Raw genomic sequence first — 22,365 nt, forward strand, 5'->3', positions numbered from 1 at the left:
TGGGGGTTGAATCCTCTTATTCAGTCATTTTATTTTCGATTGTACATGAAACTCACGCCTGCTTCATTCTTGAGGGGCTGAAATTGCATCACTATCCATGCGCTTATCAACGCCTCATGCAAATCTTCGAGTTGTTAACCTTCAATCGGTTGTGGAGAGTGGATAAATCACCTCATTTGATTCAAACATTATTGGGCCATTTTATTCGTTGTTTTGGCTTCTTCAAAAACTTTCAGAATACATCGACTGACACCCCACCAGCACATATCAAATTCTCCACCGGGCGTGAAAATAATTGCCGTTGGAGAACCTCAAGCTTGCCACGAGCACACATTAATATTGATCCGAGCAAGATGTCTGTCTCAGCACCAAAGCCCAAGCCGACGGTGCCCGTCGCACTTTCTTTCGAGGCAATTGATGATCTCATCTACGATGCCCGGGCTGGTGATCTCGAGGCTCTGAAGGCCGACATCACCACTTTGGCGTCGCAGCACAGCTGCCCCGAGTCCCACATCATCGCATCTGCCATCGATATGGAAGAAGAGAGCGAAGGCGGCACAGGCTCCTGTGTGTTGCACTTCCCGGCCGCAAATGGCAACATCGGTAGGTCAAAACTTGATTTCTCTACCTTTCGCTATACCGCTGGCTCTTGAATGTATCAACTGACAAATTTCAAGAAATCCTCAACGTTCTTCTCCAAAAACTCTCCGACTTGGACGCTGCCGAGCGTGCTGCGATTGTCAATCACCGTAACCACTCTGGCAACACGCCGCTGCACTGGGCTGCACTGAACACGCACCTGGAATGTGTCAAGGCTCTTGTTGAGTCTGGTGCTGATGTTACTGTCAAGAACGATGCTGGTCACGATGCCGTGTTCCTCGCTGAGCGGGCTGCCTGGTCTGCCTCTGCGGAGGAAGTCAACGAGGATGAAGACCAGACACAGGAGATCGAGATGACCATTGGTGAGGGCGAGAACGAAGGTGAGGGCCAGGGTGAGAACCAGCAACAGACTGGGGAAATGTCTGCGGGCAGACAGGTTGTTGAGTGGCTACTGTCATCAGAGAAAGCGGCTGGCCTGGAGAGTGGTGCTAATGAGGGCGAGGGCTCGGCATAGGGGATTGTGAGAACAAAGTGATGGAAACATGATAAAAGTTTTAGATAGACAAAGCATTTGGCCACATTTCATGAATTTAAGACATTATATTCATCCGAAAAATCCATTTCGTGGGGGTAATAATATACACAACGTTGGCCAGGGGTTGCCACCAGCTCATCAATCACGCCGCACTTTATCTAACTTCCTGTTAGTATTCTGTGGTGTCACAGGAAACCAGTCCACCACAGAGCCAGTGGAGTACGAGCCTTCGGTATTCTCGGGGTCAATCTCCCGAACCTTGGCATCAAAGCCGACCTTGAACCGTCGGTCTCGCCATACAACTGTTACGCCGCCGTAGACAGCCGAGAGCCAAATGGGGAGGGCCAAAAGTTCGCGACCCAACCATGCCGTGAACCACTGTTGGAAGGGGCGGCGCGTGGTCTGAGACAATGAACGACGAGTGGGCCGAGCGAAGATCGGGGTGTCTTCTTCAAGCTCAATAGCTTTTGCCGAATGCAGTTTGATATACAATGTCCAGTCGATAAGGATCCAGAACGCCATGCTGAGCACAAACAATGCAAGGAAGGAAGTCCAAGTTGCGAGAGTGGAGGCGAAAGACACGCCCTTTTGTTCAAGGTATGGCGCCAAGGCAGTGGTGACACCCCAAGCACCGTAAATGGAGCACACAAAGGACTCTGTACCGGGCTCAACGAGGGTTGCCAGAAGAACGGTAAACTTGCGAACACGGAGCCACCGTACACGACGCGCAATGTACCCTCGCACGCTCATGTTGGCCACGGGCTGGATGGCCAGATCCCCAAAGACCATAGCATGTTTGCCCCAGCGCTCGCCGGATACCTTCTCTTCGGGTACTTTCTTCCTCCATAAAAGATCGCCAATCAAGTGGTCCTCGCAGATGTTATCGGAGAAGAAATCGATCCCGGGAAGGCGTGGATTGGGTTCGCCTGGAGGTGGAGCCGTGAGGGAGTCCAAGTGGGAACGACGGAACATGTTGGACTTTCCTACGATACAAGGGGCGATGAGAACCGTGTTGATGGCAGTGTACATCTTTGCGTGGGACGAGGAAAGGAACAGCTCTTCAAGACGTCCTCCCCCATGAGCAAGCATGTTTGCCAGACCGTCTTCCGGGCGGTTGGATGTCAACGAGAAGTCTGCTTCCCTGGGAACCGTAGCTTCAGGATTGTCGTCCAAGAGGGCCTGGCGCTCTGCTTGCCGGTTGCTCTCGCCCGTCACGTCGACAGCTACAGGCAGATGATGCACGAACTTGTACTTCTTGCCGGGTGTCGTCCCTGATCCACAGAGCCTGTCCACCATGCGGGCACACACTCCCTTTCCAACCCAGACATTGCAATCAATGATCCAAATGATATCCCCTTTGGCTTCGCGGTATGCCCGGCTCATGTTTCGGATTTTGGGGTTTGGACCAAGCGCGTATGAATCGGGGCCGCCACCCTGCAACAACGGATCGTCATCTTCCACGTACAATCGCGCATCAACGTCGGGGAAATCGGCGATCAGCTTGCGGAGGGTCGGGTGGGCCGGGTCATCACGCGTAGACACACACAGGCAAATCGTCAGCTTGTCGCGCGGGTAGTCTTGACGAAATGTAGCGGCGAGGCAGTCGTAGAGATGAGGCTCGAGGCCCTTCACAGGTCGAATGGCAGTGACATGGGGAGCGTCCGCGGCGGAGGCCAACCGGGAGCGGCGCGGCTGTCGCGAAAAATATCTCCATCTGAGGTTCAAGAAATCTGGTCAGCCACAAAAACCGTGTTCAAAGACACTGTACCAAGCACAGTCGCGAATTGATCCTCCATACGTACATCTGAACGTAGCCCAGAGCACACACCAGCAACACGGTGAGATACCAGATCAGTCCGATCCAGCCCGCCACCGCAGATGCAGACATGGCGCCATGCCCGACGGGCACTCGTGCAAGGAGATGCGAGGTCGGCTCTAGCATAGGTCGCAGGTGAGTAACACGAACAAGAACATTCTAGGAATTCGAGCCGGGACTTGGTGGGTTGTGGCCCCAGAGCGCAGCTCGGATATTGCGGAGTGGATTTCGGTTTTGCCGGCGCACCGCCTCTTGGTTGCGTGTCCTCGTTTGAGGTCTCGGAGGCTCTGCACACGAAGAGTGATGCACGGAACTTGATCAAGCTGCGTGTTGCCCCCCGTCTCACTTTCTTCTCAGATGCCTTGTGTCGCCGCGCTGGTGCGTGGTTATTGTGTTGGTCTCTGGTGCCTGGTTCCTGGTTCGAGGGTTCAAGAGGGCGGGTGTACCCCTCTGGACCCATAATTGGGAAGGTAGCGTGGCCATCTGTCAACCCAAAAAACCCCTTTCCCCCGGGGGCTTCGGTAGTATGTCACCTCAATAGGGTAGGGTTTCGTGACGTAAATTGAGTGTTGACATGCATATGGGACTAGCGCTGTCTTGAGGACTCGGGCCTCGGAATTCTTGATCGATATTCGAATATTCTGTAACGACGAGAGAACACCGTAGTCTAGCGAGGGAGAAGAAAGATGCGTGTTGAGTCTCTAAGACTCATCCAATATCTACAATGTCGGTTGACATCCATAAATCGTTGTTGTATTCTAAGACTAAAGTTTCCGTTCATTCCTGTCCCAATGCTAAAAAAAACCCCTTAAGACTCCAATCCCAATACCATGCCAATTCCAATGTATTATGTCTTCTTCTTCTTCTTCCGAATGAGACCGGCATTGAGCATGTTGACCGGCGCTGGCTGCGATGGAGCAGCTTGCGTGTCGTCCAGCCCGCTCGGCTGTGCTGAGCCTCCCTGGGTGGTTGCCTTGCTACCCTCACCCTCGGACTTCTTTCGCTTACGGACCAAGCCGTTATCGAGAAGATTGTTGACCGGCGCAGACTCCGACGAGGTACTCTGTGGGATGTGGGTGCCGACTACCCGCTTGCCCCAAGTAAGTTCGTCGGCGAGGATGGCGACCTGGTCAACATACGCTTTGGTGCTGGCGACAATGTCGTTTTCATCGTAGAAATGATCCAAGATCCCATCCATCATCTTCTTGTAATCGACCTCGCTAAGAATGACGTTCCCTCGCACGGCTTCGGGCCAGTAGAAGGGGCTGGTCTCTGTAAATGCAGGAAAAGGAACAGGCTCCGTTGGCGGGCAATCGAAATAAGGCGCTGGTTCCGCTTGAGGCTCTGCAGACTTTTCCTTCTCCGCAGTTTTCTCGCGGGCTTCTGATGATAGCTCCGCCTTGGGCTGCTCGGGCCCATCCTCCGACTGAGCTTGGCCGGGGACAACCGGAGAGGCAGCCTCTTTTGTGGCAGTAGAGCCACGAGTCCGACTAGCCATGGTTGTCGAGTTCATCAGACCCGGTGGGTTAATGACCAGCCAGAGGAATCCTACCAGCCGACCGGCAGCGCACTCCTGCCGGAACGACATCATTTCCCAAAACTGATCCAACGACTTGACACTTTTCCATTGGCCGGTGCCAGGCGTTGTATTGTCCCCTTCTGCAGGCTCAGGAAGTTCATCATCCAAGTCAATTAGAAACCGGGTCTTGGGGTCATCCGGGAGACGGGGAACCAAGCAGCGCGGTGGAGCTGAGGGGTCATGGCATATCTGTTGAAGAGGATAGCCGTTGAGCCATCGCGGGTGACCCTGCGCATCGGATTTGGCCGTGGCAGGGAAAAAGTTGCGTGTCTCGAAGCGATCACAACCCGGAACGATCAAGTACGCGGTCGCGGAAGCCTGGGTCGCCTCGACTGTCTGGTTCAGAAGCTTCGGGTCTTTTGAGACTGATTCAGGCTCATACTCGCGGATAATTGGATCCACGGCACGACACCACCATTTGATCAGACCCCGGTCATCGAGGACGTGCTTTTCGGCATTTTCGATACTACCCGGGAACAGGTACTGGTTCTGGGCTCGCGCAAACAAGGACACGACCAGGCGTACACCGGGGCGTTGATGTTTGCGTGCCAAATATGATAAAAACGTGTTTGAGATCAGCCTCAGAACCGATACTTTCTGGGGCAGCTGGAGTAGGTGAAGAAATCCGGTCGAGTCGGCCTTGGAGACAAAGATGGTGGTCAAGTAGGCCGTGGTATACACCAGAACCTCCATCCCGAAGACAATGATCTCTGTCCCGTCATGTTTCGGGGAGTCAATTGAGGCCGACAAAAAGTGACTTTCAAGGAATGTTTGCTCCGGTTCCCGACCGGGAGGAGCAGCAAAGAGAGCTGGCGAGGGGGCGGGAGTGGATGAGACATGGCGGACAGTGAGCTCGGCCCCGAAGGGGAGGGCCTTGGCCAAGAGATCTCCCAGGTCCCCGTCCGATGCCATTGTTCTCACGCAACCAATGAGAGGAGGCTTTGGGGGATGTTGAACTGAATAGTTGTGGAGCCGCATTTCGTCGCATTGCCCATGTCGTTGCGGATCACGTGCCAGGTACCAGTTAGTGACTGCAGTGACTGAAGCAAGGGATTGTGTCTGCACTTCAAAGGTGAAATAATCAAATGGGGTATATGGGCAGCAATCTGAACTAAAATCCTCTCACTTGGAGGGTTGACGACTGATGGTTGCGGGAGAGAGTCCTTCTACACACGTAGTAGATAAGGTACCTAAGTACCTATATCAGCCCTAAAGATACATAATCAAGATCTCGATTAGGAAGAAAACAAACTTCTTTATCATGGTTGTAAATCCAAGACCTTGGCCACTTGTTACGGTTTAATATTTCACGTATCTTAATAATATACAAAATCAGGACTCGGCCCAACGACGTCTTTTGATGTGAAAGTGCAGCGGCGGCATTTTGTCGATCTCCGGTAAGCCGGGCCCTAGGAATGTAGAAAGCTCTAGCATTTCCATGTCAGCCTGTGCCCTAATAACAGGCTTCTCCAGAGCACCGATGTCGTCTGGCGATGGATGGCAAGTCGTGCTGATGGCTGCCCTACGGTTCATCGCAATCGGCATCGCGGCCGATTTGAGCTTCCGGAACATCAGAACAAGAATAGCCACAACCATGACCTTCAGGCCAACAGACGTATGGCATTCAAGTTGTCTTCAAATTGAACTTATTGATGCTCAGCCTGCGAAAGGGCTCGTAAGGTAAGTGCTCACCCGGTAACTGCACTCCCAGCGTTGACGGTCACTTCTTGACTTGCGACGCCCACCCCCAAGCCTCACCTGCTTTCTTCCTGAACACTACTCTGCTTTCAACCGAACCGAAATAAAGCTCGAACAGGTAAGTGTCCCTCACACCGTAGAGTTCCCCACCTAGCCGATGAGCAACACGTTGAAGTCGGTGCCTTGTTACTGACATAAGAGACCAGAGAAGCATCTTCCCAGGAAACCTGCCTCCAATTCCACCAATGATCATCTCATCCCATCAAAGTAGGTGTCACGCTATAGTACCCATACCGAGACTGATATCGAATACGTCGATAGCCATCGACAAAAGCTTGCCTCGGCGCTGTACTATTATGCAGATCAGATACTCGTGCGGACACCAAACAGGAGGTGAGTTTATCAAGTGCCAGCAACACATCAATAAAGAGGATGAACGCTGCTCGGCTCGAGAGATCGCCTACGTTGAGGGCAAACTGTCGCCTCACAAGTGTCGCCAGTGTCTCCGAAGCGAATGAAGATGCAACCTTGAGTTGACTCTATGCCACGGCCTGGGCTTGCATTTGGGACTGGAGTTTCGGAGGACTGGCGATTTCAACTGCAATCGGTCAGAGGATACCATAAGGGTTACCTGCAAGATATGCACTGCTTGATATTTTATTCAATCAATTGAATCTATTTCGAAATCAACCATCGGGAATCATACAAGTAGATGAGGAATACCCCCACAGTACTACATATCACACCATTAGAACTCTGCAGTCACTGCATCCAGATCATCCGCATTAAGGAGAGTAACTCCCTCGCGCAGAAGCGTCCTCCAAACGAGGTTACGCTGCCGGATGGGCCAGACGGGCGTGTTCCAATATCTCGCACCAATTCCGCGCTTCTCAGCCGTGGCGATTTGATCACGGAGAGCCTTGAGCTGGTCCTCTGAGAGGATAGGGTCAGTGTCGACGGTGATTTTTCCCACCGCGGCGGCAAAGTCTGTAGACGCGATAGGAGAGACCAGTCCCGTAATATCTTTATATTTGCGATCATTGAGATCGGCAAGAGGCGCATCAAAGAAATAGTCACGATCCTTGACGGGCGCGACCATGTCGAGTGGGGTTTCGCCCGTGCCGATGATGGTGACAGCGCCATTCGTCATGGTTCTACCTCCCTTGAGAGTGGTCAAATAGCCCTTCTCACGAAGGGGCTTCAGGGCTTCAATGACGGCCTTGAAGGTCTCGGGACCAGAAGTCTTCACGTCGATGAAAAAGTAGAGTGTTTGATCGGGGGTCGTATCCCAGACACCGCTGTTTCCACCGCTATCAGCATTGAAGCGGTAGTCAATGTCGAAGTACTTACTTCTTGGTGGGCTCTGTCACAAAGGGGCTGTCGGGGTTCTGGCGATCCAAAACGTCCAAAATCGGGTTGATGTAGAGGGCCTCGAGAGTCCGCTCCTCTGTCAGAGCAGATTGATCGTGTCCAACCTGAATCAATTAGTTCAATTGGCACATAATTACGGGAATAAAACGTGCAGCGAAACGAACATAGAGGGTACCATTATACAGCCAAACGTCGGCTTCAGTGGACGTGCAGCCCTTTGACAGACCTAAGGGCTTTATTAGCAGGGGTCCGGTCTCTATGTAGCTTGGAACATACCGGTATAGAAAGGTTCATCTCTCCAGTAGTCACTGTTCGACAGTTAGAATCGCCCAGGGAATCCAATGCGTAGAAGGGCGCAGGGGTTCTTACTTATGAGAGTGTACGGGAATCTAAATATGACGTTAGCCACAGCTCCCGAGGCCCCCCCTCCCCCCCGACCACTGAAGGTGAAAAGGATCAGAAGTTCACTCACCGGATAGATGTCCCTTGTGATATCGGTGGGATATTCATACTCTTTGCTGCCGTGGGTGTTTTTCAAGATACTCTGTAAGCTCGAGGTGAGCGCGCCTATAACGGGGTCCGGGCCGGCCAACAGACCCACGACCACGGCTGTGAGCAGCAAAAGCGCAGAAACCATAGCTCCGACTAAACCGAATGGATTGACGCCGGTAAAGATGTAATATCCAGTCCGAGTGAGTTCAACTGTGAAGGGGTTGAAGGCTGACAAAGCAGGTTTCGGGAACGCGGCGCGTTCGCACGTGTTCGAGTGCGCTCATACAAATCGTCGATTCGAGCCATCCATTGGAGGTCTACAATTACAGTTGACACATGCCATACTACTTCAATTTCCATGCCTTTCAGATATCGACATAGTGTAGAAATGGTCATTCGGAGAACAATTCATATCATTTTATGTACATTGATGTTGATCACATCATCCTAAACCTCCCTCACACTCGGGGATTGTCCAGCCTCCTGGGAAATCGAGTTGCGGCCTCGAAGGCTGAGGTTCCCAATGCGCTGTACCAGGTTGCTACCGACCGCATCTACAGCGCCCTTCGGGGCCAACAACGTGGGACCCTGAGCGGCTGCCTCCTGTACCCTAAAGAGCCGGATGCTGGTTCCATTCCAAACACCAACGGTGCCTGGCGTCGCACTCGCAGCGGAGCCGACGACCATTTCACTGGAGAAGATGAATCCCCAAAGAAGCGACTCGTACCAACCCATCGACAGTGCCGACCATTCAAAGGACTGGGCACGGATCGGGGTAGGCTCCGACGTGATGCTCTTGATCTGGGGTTCTTCAGAGAAGGATGGAAGGTTGTTGATCAAGGTACGAGCCTCAGGGCTAGATGTGGGTTGGAGTGCCGCCCCGGGGATGTGGGGTGCGATGGCGGAGATGATGGTGAGGATCGTATGCAGAGGAAGCTCCGGAAGCCAAGATTCAAGCTGGGAAGATTGAGTGAGTACGGATGCCTTCTTTACAACGATCAAAAACTTACCCAAGCAACAGTTGGCATGAAGCCGGTAGAGGATGTTGTGAACAAAGCAGACATAGACATGCTGGTCTGGCTGGTCATGCTGTTCTGGCGCGAGAAAGATGGTCTTCCAGCAGGCATCTTGCCACGTGCCTTTTCGGACATCCCCCGGACCTGAGAGATGCTCTCATCGGCCGTAGAGGCAACGGAGGGCCGGCGTGAGGTTTGAGCCGACGGAGACGATTGAGACGGAGTGTTCTGTCCTTCATGTCCTCCCTCATCATCGGAATCATCCTCGCCAATCGCAAAGGCGCTGTTCTCTTCTGGAATCCGAGTCAGAGACGATCGAGCGCCCGAGGGAGCGTGAAGATCGTCTTCCGAGTGCGAAAGTGTTGGGCTGGTGGTAATATCCCCTGCTGTATCTCCTGCCTTCTGCTTCTCTTTCTGGCGCTCAATCTCCTGCTGGCCACTTTCGAGAGTAAACGCCCGGACAGCCTCGAATCGTTCTTTGTACTTCAAGACTGCGTAAACCAGGTACGGGTTTTCCGTGAAGTTGTGCTCGAGGATTGCATTGACAACGTCAAGCAGCGAAGCAAGAAGGGTGTGATTCGTCTCATTGGCCAGTAGAAAGCTGGGTGCAGACATCGAGGAGAAGAGTTGCATGACCTTGGAACAGGCGCTCGGGGAGATATGTTTGATGTAGGGGGCGATATTGTTGAGAACAATAAGAAGAGCGGGATAGACAGTATCGAGATTACCTTTGCTGGTAGCCATGAGGGTGTGAACCGACTGGTTACGTTAGCGATAGCACTTTGTGTCCAATAGAACAGGTAAACGAACCATGATGAGATAGTCGGCATACGAGCCCCGGAACTTTAGTAGTCTAATAGACTGAGGCAGGGTTTCCTGTGCCTCGAAACTCATGTTCAGGCTTTTGCCAAAAGTAGGCTCTGCACTCATAGTTTGAAGAATGAAAATGCACATCCGGACCACGCCTTGCTTGGATGGATCCGTTCTGTACTCCATCGCGTAGAATATGCAAAGAATCACGAAATCGTGGGAGCGGTTGGAATCAATGATAAATGACCGGAACCGCTTGTTGCATTGCAAGGTCTCCCAAAAGAGGATGAGGATCTCGGGTGCCCATTTCACCGATCTTTGACTTCCCGGGAGATAGGAATTTGTGGCTTGCATCTGTTTCTTATTAACAACGGCGTATATCAAAAGTACGCGCGTCACATACAGGCTGGTTCAAGATTCTTGTCATGCCATCCACAAGGAACTGGAAGTCCTGCGGCCGATGAAGTCTCCCAAAGTAGTGGCGGTAGTAGTTTTTTGGCGGAGCTCCGCGACCATCCTCTGGAATAGGGTATAAGAGCAGAACGAGGAGGAACTGCAAGCAGTATATCACCAGGATCTGCTTGGGATCTTTCCACACAACATGGTCGTATGGAACCCTCCAAGTAGCGGGGTTATATTTCATAGCCTATTCTCACGTCAGTTACAGCCAAGCAATGAGTCTTCAATAAGCGTACCGTATTGAGAAGGGAGCATAGAAGCGTTAGGACGGCCTGCTTGTCCTGGCACGTGGTGATATAGGTAATAGCCCTGACACCTTGCACAGGAAGGGTATCTTATGACGGTCAGCCGTTACCACCACACCCAAATTTATAGCAGATACACTCACTGGATGGTAAGTACATAGCCTTGCCTGTCATAGTCAACAACAGGCGCACAATCTCGCATCGATTATTCTCCAATGTCTTGTTTGATCCCATGGCCGTGTTGCAGCCCACACCACTCTGCCAAATAGAGTACGAAATCTTGCTCTTCGCGGTAGGAAGCATTGGAATAGTGAAGTCAGCGAAGAAGAGTAGATCGAGAAGAGTGTCAATCAGCTCTTCGCCAAGAGGTTTCACATCCTCGTACTCTTCCCCTCGAGGTGAGGAGCCTTGCAGGCCTTCCGCTTGTGAGTCATCAAAGAGAACCTCGCCAGCAATCTGTGCCTGTCTGGTCTTCTTCTTGCGACGAGTCCAGAAGAATTTCTCTTCCCAGTCTTCAAGGTGTTCGGCTTCGTAGACAAAGGGCAGGAGACGGGTGAGGATGCGAATGCAGTTGAGCACATCACGATCGGGAGCTAGATCAGGGTCGGGAAATGAGGGGTGGTTCTTAAGGACTATCAGTCGCGATGAGACCGACAGTAACAGCGTTTCAAAGTTGGAAAAGGCATGGTCGCGCGTTCGTCGAATGTCGGCGGGCGTGAACAAGCTGAAGATGTCCTCGGAGGATTCAGGGAGTTCCCAGAACTGTAAAGCAGGTCAGTTTCAGTGATCCTTGCTCGTCATATCGAACACATCCTGTGTTCATTGACATACACGCGTCCAGTACGGGTCGTCAGCGGGGATCTCCTTCTCTTCGGAGAGGCGGAAGATGCCCTGCTTGAATACCAACTTTGACTCCGAGGCCCCCATTGCTGAAGAGAGCAGTCGCTCACAGCACGGGCGTCATGCAGTATGTCGGCAGAATAGCCCAAGATGGCTCAGGAAGCGTGTTGTCAGAACCAAGTGTGGTGTTGCGGTTCGTCCCTGATGCGGAGTCTTGGCCGGAACACGACCTTTGAGAGGATCTGCCGAGCCGCCACCAGGTACACTACGTTTTGACACCTTTTGACTTTCTTTCAGCCCGATCTTTTCAAGCTGCTATTTTAGAATCAGGATAATTTGGATATTCTTCCAGTTCATTATGAAGAAATCGCTCAGAAACCGTATGCTACAAACTCCATGCCGCCCAGCCCAGTATTGGATACAGAAAAAGAAAATCAATGAGCCCCATTGCTAGCAGAGAGTCGTCGACTTCTCTCATACAGCCACCGGTTGCTCACTCCCAGACTCGCTCGCTTGCCACCTAGTGGAGAAGGGGTGCTAGGTCCAATGCTGGACTCCCCAAATGAATTGCTCCGACCAAGAGGTGACGATGACCCAAAGCTCTGTCTCCGGCCGGTGTCTCTGCCTCCATTTGCGACTGCTTTGTGGAACAGCGGGCTAGACGCGGGCGAGAACGAGGGTCCTGAGGAAACCAGTCGCTCGGAAAGGGTCGGGGTCGCAGACATTGGAGAAGTCTGTCGGCTTGCAGGGCTGGCCTTGCGTGAAGTGGACATTCGGTATCTCGGAGGGGTGACATATGTGGTTCCGGGGGTGGCGGGTGGTGTAGCAGTAGGGTCCAGGCCCAACAGAGCACGCTGGGTGGGGGTAAGGGGAATGTCCGAAAGGTCGTCCTTGGGTCTGTAGAGAGGGTAGAGAGCCAGGAAAATATTCAAGGCGAAGAAGAGCTGGAGTAGTAGGAGTGAAAGCTCGTGGTAGAAGGGTTTGGTCTCGAAAATGAGACGTGCGCTGTAGGGAAACTCGTCAGTACGCTGGACATGGTCGGCAGCGTCTCGCGACTTACTAGGTTTTGAAGGTGTTCCCAAAGAGCCAAGTCGTCACCAAAGCAGCTCCGTTCCATAGTAACCTCTTAACATCCTTGTCGCCGAATGTCGCGGCATTCTGACGCCTCACAATCTCATTGAGTTGTGGATGACGCCATTTGCCCGGTGTACCAGACCCTTCCGAGGCAGGAGCCGCGATTGCTGCAGCTTTGGGAGTCGAGGGAGCAGCTTGCGTAGCCATTTATCATGCACAGTAAACAAGGGACGAGTGAGAGGCAGAGAAGCCAAGGCGAAAAGTAAAACTGAGAGTTGGGATCAATGAATTGTCCATCGCAGTGCAGGGGCGTGGACTTACCTGAATGAACGGAAACGGAGAGCACTTACCTTTGGTCGAATTGAGGACGAGTCAATCACAGCAGCAATGAAACTGCCAGGAGGGGACTGGTCAAGTGGTCATTGCTCAGGAGATGTTATGAGGCTGGGACCGAGAAACAGACGCCGCTGGCGCGTCGAATTTAGACGCCGGCCCTACTGTTGACCCGAGCACCGGTGCCGCGGAACCCCTCAACGTCATAGTTTGGGGATCATTGTTGACACTTTTTTTAACGGATTACTATCAGATCTCTCACAATGGCAGACCAATCTTCCATTCTGCAGCAGATTGATGCTGCTTTGGATGGTCTGGTTGCCGACTGGAACATCTACACCACCATCTTCGCCGGCATCATTGCTGCCTTCGTCGTTTACTCCGTCAGCTCGTCTCAAGACCCGGATGTGCACCCATTTCTACTTGCTCGCCAGTCCACAGGGTCCCCTATTCGACAAAAAGGTGAATCTGCAACCTACCGCAGCCTGGAGACCCCTCATGGCTTCCCTCTACGCCTCGGATTGAATGTCAAAGACACCGGAGCACCCAAGTGGACAGCCGGAAGACGCGGTGATCTGCGTGATATCTGGAAGGCTGCTCTGCGCGGGTCACTTAATCCCGATGGAACGGTCGCAGGAGAACAAGGCAAAATCTACACTGTTTTGGGCAAGCAGGCCATCGAGCACTCGCTGAGCCAGGTCACCCAGGAACTCAATGTCATCGGCCGGCATCTTCAGAAATCCGAAGTAAAGACCGTCGCCATCTGCCTGACCGACTCCGTTGAATTGCTGACTGCTATTTTTGGTACGGAAATCGTTGTCTGCGATCAGAATTGTGTGCTAATATTCGGTAGCTGGCGCCTTCTACGGTTTCAAGACGATCATTGTGCCCCATAACCTCCCAGCTGAGACTCTGTCAGCTCACCTGCAGCATGCTCAGGCCGACGCTCTCATTGCCGAGGCCGGATCACTCGATCTCTCTCTGGTGACCAAAGAGAACAAGCAGCTGTCGCTCGTTCTCTGGGTCGCAAAGTATGGCAACCGGCACATGGACTGGCATGAGGTCCCCGAGGGCGTCAAAGGCGACTTGAACGTTTCCGTCTGGCACGAGCTTGTTGAAGAGCAAAAGGACTTGACGAGCCTGACGGTCCCTGAATACGACCCCAACACCCCGCCGCCTGGTTTGAGTACTGTCTGGCCGTCATCCTCGCAGGCTGGGGAGTTCATTGATTTCCAATCGGATGTAAGGAAAGAAGTCCGTTTCCATACGTCCAGATCTTAACAAAATTTTAGAACCTTGTGTCTGCAATTGCCGCCTTGAACTCTGCACTGCCTCGCACCCAACGTTTCTCCCCATCTGATCTTGTCCTCTCGATTGATTCTCTCGCGCGGTCATACCCTCTGTTGCAAGTCATGAATGCCTTGTTTTGCAATGCCTCTGTTGCTTTGAATTCTGTTGCGGGCGAGAAGGTGGATTTTGCATTGGCTACGATGGGTGTGTCTCCGACAGTCATCATTGCGTCGTCACGCACTATGTCGGATTACCATGATCGAGTTATGAAGCCGCATACCGGGCCCATTTCTTCTCTTGGTCGGTGGGTGCAAAGCCGGACTCTGGAAGCCGGAAACATGCCATCCAAGAACATCTTCAGCCAGCTGGCCCGAATTGGCCCGACTGCCGAGCTCTCGTTGGATAAACTCCGCTTGCTATGCATTTCGCATCGTGCTGATGGTGATGCCTCAGCTCGCCTCAGCTCGGAGCAGTTGACCGACCTTCGGGTCTACACTGGGGCTCGCGTGGTCTATGCGCTCACTGGACCTGGCATTGCCGGTGCTATCGCCCAAACTAATGTCTTTGATTACCGATGCCTCACCGGTCCAAGCCACTTTGGATCTCCTCTCAGCAGCATCGAGGTCACTCTGACTGGCATGTCTGAGGCGAATGTGTCCGACAGCATCCCCGAGGGCCAGGTAAGATATCATATCTTCAATCATTGGTCTGAGTGTGAGAACATTACTGACTTTTTTAAGATCGCCGTCTCCGGTCCTGCAGTCGTCAGCAGCAAGACTACGCTTTCGTCACGGGGTCGCATCAGCAATGACAACACCCTGGAGCTGTCCTCTTGAAAGCCTCTCAGGGATGCCTTCAAGTGAACAGTGCATTTTCCCTTGAGCGTTCCCATTTTCATTTCGGGTTGAAAAGATAGCACGCGTTATGTTGTGAATGTTGCAAGCAGCCCAGAAATTTCGGGTTTCAGGAAATCAAAGTCCATTTTATGAAATACAGTCTGCTCCAGATATGACGGGGTCAAAGTAATATACACATGCTAGTAGGCCTAGAATCAACATGACTCGAAGAAGAACACCAAACTTCGTACACCTAACCTTGAAGCAGATCCCGAGCGAGGTTCCAGTACGATGTATCTTTGTCCTGGTGCGCGGGATCCTCGAGCAGCTCCTTCAGCGACTTCTTCACTTCGTCGAGGCGAGAAGACACATCGCGGTGAAGTGCCCTGTCAGCAGCGAGGCCATGGATCGTAAGACTCAGTTGCAATCCATTATAGACTGTGATGGCCTCATGCAGCCAGTGGTTGACCTCCATGCGGGGAGTCTTTTCTGTGGGGGCGTTTTGGTACTTGCCCTTGGGGGCAACTGCGAGAAGCTTCTGCACGTAGCCCATGACTTCTTTGGCCTGGTCCTTGCCAGCGAAATCGTTGATAGCGCGAGCGGCACTCAGCTCCAAAAGAGTAGCGACGACGATCGGTTGGCTCTTCGGGTTTTTGGAAGAATCGCTGTATGAGTGGTCCGGGAGGTCGGCGTCCATAATATCCACTGCCTGCTTGGCCATATTCAGGGTCTTGGCAATCTCCGGGCCCTTGAAGTCTGCCTTTTGAGCAGCCAGGTGAAGTTCGAAGAAAAGACTCCGCACAACGTCCGAATTCCGGAGACGCAGGCCAGTGCTCCCCGATTGCCTGGCGCACTCGACGATAAGATGAAGCTTGCCGGCTTCGCGAGCCTTGCGCATGATTTGTTGCCAGCGGTCTCCTTTCAAAACGTACTGGGACCCCCACAGCGCACTGACAAAGGGAATGAAATTCTTATAGTCCTCGGTGGCTTGCATCATTTTAATGACCTGGATGGCTTCCTTCTTCGTTGGGGTCTCAATGTACTTCTTGGGCTGCAAAGTATATTCCTCCGTTTCGCTGATGTTGATGGTGATAGGCTCGTCCCTCAATCGCTGCGCGTGCTTCTCCCTGAACATGCTCATTCGCTGTCTTTTCGGGATGCCGAACGGAATGAAGAGGTCTTGTCGGAATCGGTCGAGGGCCTCGTTCAATTCGGAGGAAGAGGACGGGGAAAAGGTTGGAATCGCTGAGATTCGTCCATTAGCAAATAGAGACACCACTAGGCTATGTTATGAACCAGTTCTTACCTGACTTTGAAGCGTAGCCGCGAGTCTGCAAGATGACCGATTGGCGCACGGCGCCCTGCCAACGAAAGAGCCTGCCAGCCATGATTGATGATCGTGAATGCTGAAATCCAGGCTTTCCGAATAGGCGTAGCAATCACAACCACTGGGGTGGCTTTTGACAGAGGATTGGATTGGGAGACGAAGAGAGTCGCGGAAGAATCTCGACGCCGAACAAATTGGCGGAAGGCTTGGCAATTCTGGCGGTGGAGCCAAAACTTCAAGGTTCGACCTCCGAGTTTGTCAACCACCTCTTACACCACAACCATGGCGGCTTTACCAGCAATGCGGCAGCTGGGCTGCCTGAGATCTTTTTTCAAGACTCAAGAGGCTATTCAGCCCCAGATCAGCCGCCGCTTCATCTCGACCACCTACTCGCAGCGTCCCAAGCGCGTCCCTTTCCCTTCGAACATCCCCGAACAATTCCTGTCACAAATACCAGTTCGCCATCAACCTCAGAATGGTATGTGCTTTACAATAAATCTTGATGCATTCGTGCCATTTTTGCTAACCCGAGCGACTCATTACAGCCCCCAAGCCGATCAAGGTCTACCCTCCTCCGCCCTCCACCCGCGCCGTTTGCAAGGACCCAATTGCAAGTGTTACCGAGTCGCAATTGGCGGAGATCGATCCCAAGGGCGAGCGCAAGGCTCTCTTCGACTACCGACGGAACCCGCGCAGTATCAAGCAGGGTGACATTGTCCGGGTCACATTCAAGAACGGCGACCCATTCAACGGCGTTGTCCTGAGCATTAAGATGCGCGGCATCGATACCTCTTTCCTGATGCGGAACGAGCTTACTCGTGTCGCCGTGGAGATGTCGGTCAAGGTGTTCAACCCGAATGTCTCGAGTGTGGAGATTGTCCAGCGTGCGGAGCGCAAGCCTCGTCGCGCTCGTCTGTATTACATGCGGTTCGTCCACCCCCCATAGTTCACCGATTTAATCATTTTACTAATCTGTTTCCTATTATTAGGTCCCGCAAGCACGACCGCCGCAGCGTCGAGAATGTCGTGGCTGCCTACGTCCGCCAGAAGAAGGCTTTCATGGGTGGTGGCAGGCGGCGTTAAAGCAAAGATACGGCGCAGTCGATTCGCATATTAAAGAATGTATTATAGCCTGTCAATATTGAAACTTATTTTTACTTTACACTCTCTCCTGCAGGTAGGGCCCTGGAGGGTCTAGCTGATCCATTGCCGTGGTTGCCTCGACCAAGATTCCCCAGGCCATAGTCGGGCACTTTCGTCTGAAGTGTATATTGAAGTATAGCTAACACAGGAAATTGCTATATGCACCGCTATCTGGGCCATCACCGCTCAAAAAGAGGGTTCGTTGCTTAGAAGTGCGCTGAACACGTGTTGAAACACATGGGTATGAAGCCAAGAGCCTCCAATCCTTGATTAATATCTAAGATGCACGAAGTAGCTAGAACCTCAGGATAATAAATGGATGCGAGAAAATATCGTACTGTATATACCGAAAGTCCGTAAATACCTTACACCATCTACCTCGGATTGATGCAATTGGCTGTGTTCATCACATCCGTCTCTTCACACGTTCATAGCATCACAATTTAAGCAGTGATTCGCTTTGACTTGAGGTATTCGTAATCGGGCATGGAATCCCAGACAGCCTTTTCAAGCATCTGTGCGGCCTCCTCTCCAAACTCAACCTTCCACTTCGCTGCCTCGGCGGCAATATCCAGGTTCGCGGGCGCCTTATCCTTAATAACGCCCTTGGATCCCAAGAGAGAGGAAAGCATGATGGAAGCAGATCGTTTTTGTCGATCATGCTCTGCGGTATTGGCATTAGGGTCGGCCGGGGCCAAATTCTTGGACTTCGTAGCATCATTCTGATCCCACTCGAACTGCACCACGCTCTTATCGAGCCCTGTCTGCTCGCAGAACTTGAGGACCACCTGGGGAGTTGTAATGAGGTCATGAGCATCAATAACCGGGGGCGGGGTCGGCACATCTGGCTGCTCCAGGCACCAGTCATAGAGCATCCTGCTATAGCGCAGATCCATGTTGGTCCTTGACGCCCCCTGGAGACCGTCCTCGTCGATGAAGCCCTCGGCGGCAATCTTCTTCATTGCACGGTACATTGACGGCCATGCAAGCGCCGGGTGACGGATAATAAAAGCCATCTGCCAGCTGCGCAGATATTCGTCTGACAGGATGGTCTTGTTGGACGGGGAGAAGCTCTGGTCGGAGCCGTATGCGGGGGTGGAGATACGGAGCTTCTTGGACAATTCGAGGGCATCACGGCCGGCGATAGCACTCTGATCAATTGCGGGGCTCGCGAACCAGAACGCATGTTCCTTCGTGAAGAGCATCTTGCCCTCCTCGCGCGCTCGCGCGCCGTGCTCCTCGAGATCATCAGTGCATGACTGGAAGGCGCCCTGAACGGCTTCAATATCGGCATCAGACCAGTCTTCTGGGCGCTTGGCAAGATACCCCTCGTGCGTAACCTTCATAAATGCGGGATAGAAGAAATACCCGCCCTTCTGGCTGGTGAGCAGGTTGGGCTGGTTTTGAATATTGAGGATTTTCACTGCTCTCTTGTTAGGCAAATGGGCCAAACACGGTAGAAACTTGCTCACGGAATAGGTTCGAGGCTGTGCGAGGCACGCTGACCAGCAGCAATCGGCGAGGCGCCGGCACGTTATCAGCGACAGTCATGGCGGAGATTCAAATCGATCGGACAAATAAGCTTAAGTTGACACAGGGCAATGGGCGTGCGTGAAAATGAGCAAAACGATGGTCAGATGGCGTGATCCCGGGGGTTAAATAAGACCGTCTGTACATAGAGTGACGGGACCCCTACGGAAAATGTACCAAACTCGGACTCCAGACCGTGCTGTCGTATCGCTAAAGTCCTAGACTGCCCCAGCAATCGCTCCACAAAGACGGGGGTCCCATTCGGACTATAGTTCGGAGTACGGAGTATGGCATGCAGATCGACCCCGAAAGACGTGGGTCTTACAGCCTCTGACTGGATGTCGAGTTGGCGATCTACAGTTTCGACAGCCTTCTAGGTGATTTCCGCCTCGTACTCGGCCTTTCGGACGCTCGGCTATCCGAATGCTGCTATCTCCACAGTTACCCTAGTGGGGAAGTTGCATCAGTGGATCTTATCGACCACACGATGCATCAAGCTGCCATCTCTACAGATGGCTCGCGCAGCTTACGGCCAATAGAGACTGACAGGCTGGGGCAACTTCGCTCGGTCCCGCGTGGAGGTCTCAGCAGACGACGTCTAGCTCTGTCCACAAGTCAGCCTGACCAACTTTTCCAGTGGTTGCGGGCTAGGTACCCTTAACCCTGGACTTCTGTCCTGTTGAATGACCCTATTCTCCACACTTGTTCTCGGCATCTTTCCGAGTATATGTGTCAGCGGCAGAAGCTCAAGGCTCACCACTCAGACCTCGAGGCAGGGCATAAGCGCTGACACCTTGCAACACGATGACTGCGCAAGGTGTCATCATTTATGGAACGGATGAAAGATGCCCAAGGCAGCTTAAAAGCGGAGAAAGCCAACACCTCCCCCCCCTTGATTGAGTGCTTTTTCTACATTGGCAGTGGTACTTCGATATGGACATAACTTCTGAAAAGAGCTACATTTCTCTCGGATGACTAAGACGAGGAGACTGATATCGAAACGTTTTATGATGATCGTTGCGACTGTAGGCACGGGAGAGTAGTTTCGGTATGTATTGATTGAAAATACCGGAGTCTACGAACAATGACTTCTCCAACGCTCATGCCTGGGAACACGAACCCCACCGTGGTTCTTGTGGACTACGGAAGGAATACGACCAGAGACTTATACGCCTCCAGGATACCAAGGTGAGTATATACTCATTCCGTTTTCAGGAGTATTTTGGTGGATTTCCTTTTCTAACGAATTCACCATCGTGTGAAAAAGTCCCTCGGTAATGTTCGGATGCCATGCCATTATGAAGAAAATAGTCGGGACATGGACACAGAAGAGACTTCGAGAGCTACAAACTACTCAATCCAATTGTGAGATCCTCTTTCTCTACCCAATAACAAAATTTTATATATGAGACTCATCTTTCCCGAGTCTGTAGTTCTTCGAGCTGCTGTGCGAACGGTCTTCTACGCCAGGAGCCAACCAGACCCTTCTGGAAATGCCTACGAGCTGGCATGTTTCTATGACCTCCGACCCTTGTTCATCATCCCAGCTGCTGTAAATCATACAAATAAAATCCTGGAGCAGGCATTTCAGGGGTCGATAGAGAACGCGAGACGTAAAGGCCGGTGGAATATCTCCGGGTCTACCCTGCGGGGGGAATCTGGAGAGCTTCGCGACCAGTTCCCGACGTTCGACCAGGTCATGAAGCTCGCATCAAACTACTCGTCGGTAATGATGGGATTTCCGTTGTGTCTCACGGGAGCACGACTCTATGGGCCTGGAGTTGACGATGGAGAAACAGCATGGGATGCAAGGGAAGCTGTCGGGACTTGCCACTGGGCACAGATATGAACAAAGATGACATTCGCGCCAAATGCGTCGCGTTACCACCGATTGAACGCGCCCATTGGAGCTTGAAGTACTTGGACGGCTATCTTAATGGAGGTAGCCTCTCTATCAGCAATTGGCGGAGACTCACCAACCCCTCCACCAATCCCCGCCCGCTGCCTCCGCTCGTGCAGTCTTTCGCGCCGAACTAGCATAAATCGGCGACTGACGTACACCCGACTGTCCTAACGAAATACATTGGGCCTTGGGTTCCATTGTTCTAATGGCCTCTAGCCCCCCTCCCACCGGGGTCTGTGTTCCTTGCCCACATGTCGTTCCGTGGAAAGGACCCGGCACAGCTCGTTTACGTCAACTGCTCGACCCCGACCTGCTTCTTTGACTTGGATTCAAATCCCTCCTTTAACATACTTCAGGTCATCTCAATTGATCCAGTCGTTCCACTATAGAATGACGATGCGAGTACTGACGGGAAAATGAACTGGCCGTGTCGCTCTTCACGCCCCGGTCACTCGCCCGGTCGCGGGCGCATCTTTATATTTCTGGCGCTGGCCGCGGCCTTCTGCATGCTCTCATACCAGCTCGTCCTGAACCATGGATCTATCTCCCGGCCGGAAGAGCAGGGTTTCGTGGTGATCGATAACGTGGTCGTTAATGGTGATCCAGATCCTGCGCCGACGATTTTACCAGGCGAAAACGAACCCCGCGAGAAAGAGCTGGTTTTCGCAGCGATGCGCGACAGCAATATGACCTGGGCAGAGGAACTTTCCTGGCCAATGAACGTATATCGAGCTGATGTTCCGCCCGGCGAGGCCGATTTGACGGTGCCGATCAATAAGGGCAACGAGGCGATGGTTTACCTCACGTATCTGATCGATCGCTATGCCTCGCTCCCTGAAATTATCGTCTTCCTTCACGGCAAGAGGTATCAGTGGCACAACGACAACGAACGTTATGATTCGTCCATTTCAATCAAGAATCTCAATCTCGATTTCGTGCGCGAAGCAGGCTACGTCAACCTCCGATGTACATGGGCGATCGGCTGCCCTGCCGAGCTTGAACCCGCCAGATATCTGAGGGATCGACCGGATGATCAGGGGCACCCTACGGCCGTCGCGTACCCGGACCAATTCAGGCTGCTCTTCCCCGATACACCGGTGCCGGAGGTTGTAGGAGCGCCGTGTTGTAGTCAATTTAGTGTCAGCCGTGCACAAGTACATCGCCGCCCTAAGAGCGATTACAAACGGTACAGACAATGGCTCGTGCAGACAAAATTGACGAACGACGTGTCAGGAAGAATTCTGGAGTACACCTGGCACAGTAAGTGTTTCCCTCGTGTCATGAAGAGATGGGTACTGATGCTTCGCAGTGATATTTGGAAAAGACCCGGTATATTGCCCGATGCCCCGAGAATCCTATTGCAAAACGTATGGCCTTTGCAACATGACCGATTACGAGCTACAGAACCAGTGGATTTGGCGTGGCTTGGTGCTGCCGGATGGTTGGCCGGATGAGACCGGAGGCTGAT

At 52.5% G+C, this 22,365-nt stretch overlaps 12 protein-coding genes across 12 annotated transcripts; 4 read left to right on the forward strand and 8 right to left on the reverse strand.

Annotated features, from left to right (window-relative positions):
- Positions 1-353: 353 nt before the first annotated feature.
- N7498_010939 (ankyrin repeat domain-containing protein) lies at positions 354-1,114 on the forward strand (the record flags this gene model as incomplete). The annotated part of the gene is made up of 2 exons (XM_058457995.1): positions 354-603; positions 678-1,114. The coding sequence occupies 2 exons, from the start codon at positions 354-356 to the stop codon at positions 1,112-1,114; spliced, it is 687 nt and encodes a 228-aa protein (XP_058304894.1).
- Positions 1,115-1,273: 159 nt separating this feature from the next.
- Positions 1,274-3,239, reverse strand: N7498_010940 (putative ceramide glucosyltransferase; the record flags this gene model as incomplete). The annotated part of the gene is made up of 2 exons (XM_058457996.1): positions 2,938-3,239; positions 1,274-2,849 (listed from the first exon to the last, which is right to left on the reverse strand). Exons 1-2 carry the CDS (start codon positions 3,075-3,077, stop codon positions 1,274-1,276), a joined length of 1,716 nt encoding a protein of 571 aa, XP_058304895.1. The 5' UTR covers positions 3,078-3,239.
- Positions 3,240-3,798: 559 nt separating this feature from the next.
- On the reverse strand, positions 3,799-5,442 carry N7498_010941 (H3 histone acetyltransferase RTT109; the record flags this gene model as incomplete). The annotated part of the gene is made up of 1 exon (XM_058457997.1): positions 3,799-5,442. The coding sequence occupies one exon, from the start codon at positions 5,440-5,442 to the stop codon at positions 3,799-3,801; it is 1,644 nt and encodes a 547-aa protein (XP_058304896.1).
- Positions 5,443-5,862: 420 nt separating this feature from the next.
- Positions 5,863-6,126, reverse strand: N7498_010942 (uncharacterized protein; the record flags this gene model as incomplete). The annotated part of the gene is made up of 1 exon (XM_058457998.1): positions 5,863-6,126. One exon carries the CDS (start codon positions 6,124-6,126, stop codon positions 5,863-5,865), a length of 264 nt encoding a protein of 87 aa, XP_058304897.1.
- An 850-nt stretch (positions 6,127-6,976) lies between these two features.
- On the reverse strand, positions 6,977-8,236 carry N7498_010943 (uncharacterized protein; the record flags this gene model as incomplete). The annotated part of the gene is made up of 6 exons (XM_058457999.1): positions 6,977-7,526; positions 7,579-7,703; positions 7,764-7,825; positions 7,876-7,907; positions 7,969-7,988; positions 8,072-8,236. The coding sequence occupies 6 exons, from the start codon at positions 8,234-8,236 to the stop codon at positions 6,977-6,979; spliced, it is 954 nt and encodes a 317-aa protein (XP_058304898.1).
- Positions 8,237-8,538: 302 nt separating this feature from the next.
- N7498_010944 (Hid1 family protein) lies at positions 8,539-11,548 on the reverse strand (the record flags this gene model as incomplete). The annotated part of the gene is made up of 7 exons (XM_058458000.1): positions 8,539-9,048; positions 9,102-9,866; positions 9,918-10,271; positions 10,321-10,563; positions 10,613-10,710; positions 10,765-11,383; positions 11,453-11,548. 7 exons carry the CDS (start codon positions 11,546-11,548, stop codon positions 8,539-8,541), a joined length of 2,685 nt encoding a protein of 894 aa, XP_058304899.1.
- A 242-nt stretch (positions 11,549-11,790) lies between these two features.
- Positions 11,791-12,742, reverse strand: N7498_010945 (uncharacterized protein; the record flags this gene model as incomplete). Its single annotated transcript, XM_058458001.1, has 2 exons — positions 11,791-12,466; positions 12,522-12,742. The coding sequence occupies 2 exons, from the start codon at positions 12,740-12,742 to the stop codon at positions 11,896-11,898; spliced, it is 792 nt and encodes a 263-aa protein (XP_058304900.1). The 3' UTR covers positions 11,791-11,895.
- Positions 12,743-13,131: 389 nt separating this feature from the next.
- Positions 13,132-14,994, forward strand: N7498_010946 (uncharacterized protein; the record flags this gene model as incomplete). Its single annotated transcript, XM_058458002.1, has 4 exons — positions 13,132-13,672; positions 13,722-14,110; positions 14,161-14,838; positions 14,899-14,994. 4 exons carry the CDS (start codon positions 13,132-13,134, stop codon positions 14,992-14,994), a joined length of 1,704 nt encoding a protein of 567 aa, XP_058304901.1.
- Positions 14,995-15,247: 253 nt separating this feature from the next.
- N7498_010947 (uncharacterized protein) lies at positions 15,248-16,382 on the reverse strand (the record flags this gene model as incomplete). The annotated part of the gene is made up of 2 exons (XM_058458003.1): positions 15,248-16,239; positions 16,301-16,382. 2 exons carry the CDS (start codon positions 16,380-16,382, stop codon positions 15,248-15,250), a joined length of 1,074 nt encoding a protein of 357 aa, XP_058304902.1.
- Positions 16,383-16,550: 168 nt separating this feature from the next.
- Positions 16,551-17,457, forward strand: N7498_010948 (mitochondrial 54S ribosomal protein bL19m). Its single transcript, XM_058458004.1, has 3 exons — positions 16,551-16,799; positions 16,867-17,248; positions 17,311-17,457. The coding sequence occupies exons 1-3, from the start codon at positions 16,604-16,606 to the stop codon at positions 17,402-17,404; spliced, it is 672 nt and encodes a 223-aa protein (XP_058304903.1). The 5' UTR covers positions 16,551-16,603; the 3' UTR covers positions 17,405-17,457.
- Positions 17,458-17,907: 450 nt separating this feature from the next.
- Positions 17,908-19,015, reverse strand: N7498_010949 (uncharacterized protein; the record flags this gene model as incomplete). The annotated part of the gene is made up of 2 exons (XM_058458005.1): positions 17,908-18,887; positions 18,937-19,015. The coding sequence occupies 2 exons, from the start codon at positions 19,013-19,015 to the stop codon at positions 17,908-17,910; spliced, it is 1,059 nt and encodes a 352-aa protein (XP_058304904.1).
- Positions 19,016-21,313: 2,298 nt separating this feature from the next.
- On the forward strand, positions 21,314-22,364 carry N7498_010950 (DUF3431 domain-containing protein; the record flags this gene model as incomplete). Its single annotated transcript, XM_058458006.1, has 2 exons — positions 21,314-22,157; positions 22,207-22,364. 2 exons carry the CDS (start codon positions 21,314-21,316, stop codon positions 22,362-22,364), a joined length of 1,002 nt encoding a protein of 333 aa, XP_058304905.1.
- Position 22,365: the final 1 nt, after the last annotated feature.

This window comes from Penicillium cinerascens (genome assembly GCF_028974065.1).
Source record: "Penicillium cinerascens strain IBT 15544 chromosome Unknown scaffold_4_segment0_segment1, whole genome shotgun sequence".
Taxonomy (NCBI): Eukaryota; Fungi; Ascomycota; class Eurotiomycetes; order Eurotiales; family Aspergillaceae; genus Penicillium; species Penicillium cinerascens.

What these genes read in the sequence shown, in the direction of transcription:
- N7498_010948 (XM_058458004.1), top strand. Translation starts at nt 16,604, where the DNA reads ATGGCGGCTTTACCAGCAATGCGGCAGCTGGGCTGCCTGAGATCTTTT. An exon ending in TCGCCATCAACCTCAGAATG is followed by an intron (nt 16,800 to 16,866) that starts GTATGTGCTTTA and finishes GACTCATTACAG; the next exon opens with CCCCCAAGCCGATCAAGGTC. An exon ending in GCTCGTCTGTATTACATGCG is followed by an intron (nt 17,249 to 17,310) that starts GTTCGTCCACCC and finishes TCCTATTATTAG; the next exon opens with GTCCCGCAAGCACGACCGCC.